Source organism: Poecilia latipinna, unplaced genomic scaffold, assembly GCF_001443285.1.
Source record: "Poecilia latipinna isolate Pla-1442-1.1 unplaced genomic scaffold, P_latipinna-1.0 Scaffold2812, whole genome shotgun sequence".
Lineage (NCBI taxonomy): Eukaryota > Metazoa > Chordata > Actinopteri > Cyprinodontiformes > Poeciliidae > Poecilia > Poecilia latipinna.
This window is the reverse complement of record NW_015115428.1, coordinates 1-6,537: the sequence shown is the minus strand read 5'-3', so window position 1 is coordinate 6,537 and position 6,537 is coordinate 1. Positions and strand designations below refer to the sequence as shown.

The 6,537-nt window shown below is 41.4% G+C and overlaps 1 protein-coding gene across 1 annotated transcript in view; it reads left to right on the top strand.

Annotated features, from left to right (window-relative positions):
- Window positions 1-6,371, top strand: part of LOC106939253 (low-density lipoprotein receptor-related protein 5-like) — a 49,467-nt gene extending 43,096 nt beyond the window's left edge. The window contains exons 14-23 of the mRNA XM_015021604.1: window positions 1,002-1,137; window positions 1,229-1,473; window positions 2,160-2,344; window positions 3,569-3,717; window positions 3,826-4,003; window positions 4,662-4,858; window positions 4,967-5,172; window positions 5,256-5,446; window positions 5,832-6,041; window positions 6,142-6,371. Coding sequence (XP_014877090.1) covers window positions 1,002-1,137; window positions 1,229-1,473; window positions 2,160-2,344; window positions 3,569-3,717; window positions 3,826-4,003; window positions 4,662-4,858; window positions 4,967-5,172; window positions 5,256-5,446; window positions 5,832-6,041; window positions 6,142-6,356 — 1,912 coding nt within the window. The 3' untranslated portion in view covers window positions 6,357-6,371. The remainder of the gene's footprint in view (window positions 1-1,001; window positions 1,138-1,228; window positions 1,474-2,159; window positions 2,345-3,568; window positions 3,718-3,825; window positions 4,004-4,661; window positions 4,859-4,966; window positions 5,173-5,255; window positions 5,447-5,831; window positions 6,042-6,141) is intronic.
- Window positions 6,372-6,537: the final 166 nt, after the last annotated feature.

Here is a 6,537-nt window from a genome sequence, read left to right as displayed (position 1 = left end):
GCGGAGGCGCCAGCTGTGTGATTAGTCCGCGTGCTGTCGGCTTTAAATGCATAAACTATAAAGTTATCTATTATTAACCTATCCTTAAGGATATATCTGCTCTGCTAGTGAAATGCTCAGAGCAACAGAGACGCTTGCAGCCTGGCTTTTTTTTTTTCCTTGAAACGTAAACAAGCAACGCCTTGCCTGGCGGCGAGGCTAGTAAAGCATGGCGGGCCGCCAGGCTTATACACTGGGGGAAACCCTGCATGTTTAACACCTGCTTTGAGATTATTATATTCAAAAGACACTTTTAACCTGACAAATGGGCATCAACTGATCGCATATTTAAATTTACTGTACAACTTCACATCAAGTAAGTCAGAGGCAGCAGTGTAGTAAAAGTGAGAAATGGTGCCATCTGCAGGTGGGAGTTAGCATCACTTAATGTTTTAAGTGATTTATTTATTTTTTTCTTGGAAAATTTGCAATAAATTCACAATTATCCATTAGCGCAAAGAAGTTTGGGGATTTGTTAATTTCACAAATTACTGCTTTGGTGTAATATTTGGTAAGAGCTTTTGACCTTTAGTGTAGACGTTTCCCTTCTGACGATGCCCATATTTTATCAGTTAAGTGGCTGAGATACTAACACTTTCCTTCATGTGATGAAAGAAAATGAAGAAACAAGTCAGTAAGATGTAATATTCAGGAATCCCAGTTATACAATAAATAAAGGATTGTGGCTCGGCTCATGCCATGCTTGGACTTTTTTTTACTTGTGAAGAGTTTTTTTCTTCTAACTTGTGTTTCTGTAACAACCACAGTAACAGCCACTGTAATTCTGTACTCACTTAAACTTCATGTTCTTCCTTTATACTTTTGAGAAGATATTAAATATGATTCAGATGATTCTAATGTGCAGTAATGAAGAAGTGAGTTTAATGTCAAACAAAACATGTGAGTGTCTCAGCAACAGCTTTGGTTTTATTTGACTGCTGTGGATTCATTGTTCTCCAAAGGGACAGCATCAGGAGCATCTCTTTGGGCACGAACAGCAATGATGTGGCCATCCCTCTGACAGGAGTCAAAGAGGCCTCGGCTCTTGATTTTGATGTTTCAGAAAGGAGAATTTACTGGACAGACATACAGGCCAAGGTACCAGACATGGTTCCACTTATATATAGGTTGTGTTTGATGAAGAGAAAAGCAAACACTTATCTCACCCTCCCTCCATTCTCTCTACCAGACCATCAGCAGAGCATACATGAACGGCAGCTCCGTGGAACACGTCATAGAGTTTGGACTTGACTACCCTGAAGGCATGGCCATTGACTGGATGGGTCGTAACATCTACTGGGCGGATACTGGCACTAACCGCATTGAGGTGGCCCGCTTGGACGGCCAGTACAGACAAGTTTTGGTCTGTAAAGACCTGGATAACCCACGCCTGCTGGATAACCCACGATCTCTAGCTCTGGATCCTGCCAATGGGTAGGAGTCCAATATTTAATAACTACTTGACATATTTGCTGAACCGAGTGAGCTTCAGTACCAAAAGAAAAAACAATTTCACTGATTTGGGTGTCCAAATCAGTGAAACCTACTGAGCAGCCTGACATGATCCACAGAAAGTCACCTGGAAGTGTTCCTGCTAAGTCTAGTTAAGTATAGAAACTATAGAGCACAAGTTCAGTTTTTTTTCCAGGTCTCATGAAGCATGGAAAAAAGAATTTGGAAAATATTTATATTTATACATTTTATAGTTGTGTAAATATGTCCTTCCTTCTGGCCTTTCTTCCTTACGTATGCTTCCTTGTGTCCTTTTTTCTTCTTACTTTTCTCTTTTCCGAATGTTCTTAATTCTTTAATATTTTATTTTCATGTTTCCATCCTTATCCTTTTCTCATTTTATCAAATGCCATCATCAAAATCAAGTGTAATCATCAAATACTGAATGGGTCACTATGTACAGGCTCTGACTGTACATAGTGACATATGTGGCTGCAACAAGACTGCTGCAATTTTTTTTAATACTTTAACAAACACTTTTATCATTATTGCAATACATTCCACAAAATCTGATGACAGTCTTGGTCCTTTTTCTGTCCTTTCTTCCCGGTGTGTTTTGTACTGCATTGCCTGAGGCTGAGTCCTAAAGCTGTGTGCTGTCTCCACAGCTACATGTACTGGACAGAGTGGGGTGGTCGCCCCCGCATAGCCAGAGCCTACATGGACGGCAGCACCATCAGTACGTTAGTGGATAAGGTGGGCCGTGCCAATGGACTGACTATTGATTATGTGGAGCATCGACTCTACTGGACTGATTTGGACACGTGTATGATTGAAAGCACCAATATGCAAGGTTTGTTTTCACACATCAGTCAATGGAGCAGCTGAGTTCAGCCCATTCCTCTGTAACACAACTGAACTCTGCAAGCTGCATACAGTGTTGGCAAAAAGTATTTGTCAGATTTAAATGTTTTACATCACTGAATGATGCTCAGTGATGCTCCTCTGCAGAGGAGCGGACTTTGTTGAGATTGTTGAGCAAAAAACAGTTCATAGAGAAATGGTTTTTGCATAACAATGCTTTGAAATGAAACCAAATGGTTTAACTGCAGCACATAAAGAAGAAGAATGATTGTCAATTTTATTTTATGGCCAACGTGAATATAAGATAAAGTAATTACAAGACGCGGTTCTCATGTGATGATTTCATTCATAAAGGGAATAAGAGTTATGCAAAACCAACCTGGCCCTTTGTGAAAAAAATGATTCCCTTCTTTGTAAATCATAATTTAAACGTCTATGGGGTAATTTTTCTGCCATAATTCGGGAGCACATATTTTCAGTTTGAAAGCAGGATTACATGTCTTTTGTTCTCAAAACTTTTAATACTTTTGCTTACATTTTCATTTTGAAAGCAGGACTTCATGTCTTTCTTCTCAAAACTTGTAATAACTTTTCAAAACTTTCTCCTCACGCTCTTGCAGAACTCTGCTCTCTTACAAAACATTCTCTGCTTGCTTTTGGAACCGCCTATTGGCACAGTCGCCTGACAACCTCTCAGCCAATAGAATGGAAGTTCTGTACTGGATGCGTTTGTTTCCTTCTAGCGGGTGTGCCTGTGTGGCTACTATCGATTGTAGCAACCTGCACCACCCACTGGATGTAGCATGTTGGTTGGGTGAACAAACTCCTGCCTAATATCAGTAGCACACTGCTGGCGGATGTTTAGTGTAACATGGAGCAGAAAGCTGAGGCTGTTGTTTCTCCCAGGCGATGGTGCATTTTTTGTTCCAGAAGCAAGCAGATAATGTTTTGTAAGCAAGCAGAGAATCTGAGCGGAGACTATGTCTGAGCACGAGGAGAAGTTTTGAGTACAAGCATTACAAGTTTTGAGAACAAAAGACATGAAATCCTGCTTTCAAACTGAAAGTACATGTACTTGGATTATGGCAGAAAAATTCCTCCATAAACGTCACTAACCACATTTTTTGGAAAACTGAGATCTGCTTCAGTAGCCAGATCCACTGCTTACTCCCAGAACCGGGCCGACAGCATTAATGTATGATTGGTCCTCCAGGCCTTCAGAGGGAGATTATCGTGGATGACCTTCCTCACCCCTTCGGACTCACTCTGTATAGGGACTTCATATACTGGACAGATTTCAACTTGCGCAGCATTGAACGGGCTGACAAACGCAACGGGCTGAACCGCACCGTTGTCCTGCAGGTACTGAACAAGTTGGAAGCCATTTTGGAGAGTTCTAAAACTTGAATTGTTTTCAATTACTAGACAGAGTTGCTGACCTTGTTTCCACCACACTTGTTTCCATCTCAGGGTCAGCTGGAGCTGATGCTGGACATCCTGGTGTTCCACTCCTCCCGTCAGGATGGAACCAATGAATGCTCACAGAACAATGGGAACTGTGGCCATCTCTGCCTGGCCACTCCTGCTGGGGCTCAGTGCCGCTGCGCCTTCCACTACACCCTCAACCCTGATGGGAGAAACTGTAGCTGTAAGTACAAGGAGGCAAGGATTTAAAAAAATAAACAGTAAACTCCACACAGCAGTGTGGCTTCATCTTAAATAGTGCAAAAAAATAGCAAATGATAAATATGTATATAATATTTCTTAGACTTTCTGGTGCTCCTCGGCAGACTCAAGCTGAAGATTGTTGAGCAAAAACCAGTTCATAGAGAAATGGTTTTTGCATAACAATGCTTTGAAATGAAGTTAAATGGTTTGACTGCAGCACATAAAGAAGAAGAATGATTGTCAGTTTTATTTTATGGCCAAAATGTTTTACTTTTTAAAACTTCTAAGTTTTTTAAAGATGTGAAAAATAGTTTTTAATCGTGTTTTATGTTGCTATCAAGTGTGTATGCATGTATGTATGTAATGTAACTGATGTGTAATGTGATCAGCCTCTATTTAGGGATAGTTAGTTTCTGCGTATTTATCCATAGTTAAATATATTTCAGGAAAATCAAACCTCTGCAGAATGTAGACAAATGTATCTATTTAGTTCCAATATGGACAGGTGTTCTGCTCTGCCATGTTGTTTTAACCAATTCACATTGAGCAAAGTCCAACTCTTGTTTCCCGAATGCCCTCTTGCTGGTATCTTCCTGTTCTTCTCTTGACAAAGATCTCCTTTCCGTCACTGTCTGCAGCTCCTTCAAGTTTCTTGCTCTTTAGCCAGAGGGCCAGCATTAGCAGGATGGTGTTAGGAGACCAGAGTCCAGACATAATCCTTCCCATTCATGTTACGAGGAACGTCCGAGCTGTGAGCTACGAGCCGCTGGAGCACCTGGTCTATTGGCTGGATGGACGGCAGAACATACGAAGGGCCAGAGATGATGGCACCATGGTAACACACCTACAAGAAGAGCTGTTAGCAACCCTGACAATGAAACGGTTGCTGAAGTTTTATATGACTAAAATGTTGGTGGTGTATCCTTTCTGTGGTCATCTTTAGTCTTCAATCATAGTTAGCAGTCCTGCTCAACAAGTGGACAACCAGCTTCATGACCTGAGCCTTGACCCCTACAGTCGCCACATTTACTGGACCTGTGAGATCACCAACACCATCACAGTTCAGAAGATGGATGGTCGCATCGTCGGTGTGGTTGTCAAGGATGATACTGATAAGCCAAGAGCCATCGTGGTCAATGCAGAAAAAGGGTAACATTTGTTGTAGTGAACACTCCGCAGCACATCAGAGTGACGGAGAGCCACAGGAGTTTAAGGTTTACCCCTCTCCACAGGTACATGTACTTCACTACTGTACAGGAGCATTCTGCTAAGATTGAAGGAGCGAGTCTGGATGGAACAGAGAGAGAGTCCTTGTTCTCCACTGGTCTGATTAGACCTGTAGCCCTGGCTCTAGACAACAAGCTGGGAAAGCTGTTCTGGGTTGATGCTGACCTCAAACGCATCGAGAGCAGCGACCTGACAGGTGAGTAATCATTTGCATAGAGTATTATTTTCCCATGTTTTTATTGTCATTCAAAATAATTACTGGTTACTGTTACTGGTGCATAAAAAACATATTTAATTTAATATAAAAACAAGCAGGGGATGATCCACATCAGCAGATGATCTTCTGTCTCATATTATACAGTCAAGACATTGTGACAGTTTTCATAAATATGTAAAAAAAAAAAAAAAACATTTTTTATTGTGACACTATGAGGTAATATTTTTGGCTGTTTGTTATTTTCTGTTTTTAACACTTTGAAGTTCCTTATTGCTGAAATTATCTATATAAATGAACTTGCCTTGTCACTGTTCAAAGTGAGAAAAGAAGCCATCGCTAAATTACATTTCTTGTTTTCTTTCAGGGGCCAATCGCATTGTCCTGCAGGATTCCAACATCCTCCAGCCGATGGGACTGACAGTTCTGGGGGATCATCTCTACTGGATTGACCGGCAGCAGCAGATGATCGAAAGGGTAGATAAACTGACTGGAGAGTTCCGCACACGCATTCAGGGACGGATATCATACCTGACATCTATCCACGCAGCATGGGAGATGGACCCATCAGAGTTTGGTAGAGATCTAATGCTCTTTGATATTATTCATCAACTTCTTGTTGTACACTTCATCAGACTGATGTAATGATAAATGTCTATGTTGTTTCTTCTACCCAGCATCCCACCCTTGTTCCCGAGGCAATGGAGGCTGTTCTCACATCTGCATTGCAAAGGGTGATGGAACATCAACCTGTTCCTGTCCCATGCATCTGGTTTTACTGCAAGACCTGCTGCATTGTGGAGGTAAACCTCACACCACCACAGCAGTACTGAAGGACAAAACAAGTACTGGTGTTAAGAGAAAATATGGAGAGAAATATTGGCCATACTGAGGAAATCCACTGTTATACTGCCCTAGAAAAGAGTTGATGCCTATTGAACTTTACCACATTTTATTACAATACCACTATTAATTCGAGGTGTGCCGATCGATCGGTCACCGATCATAATCGGGCCGATTTTCGTGAAAGTGCATGATTGGTGATCGGCGATCATTGGCTCTTGTTGCCGATA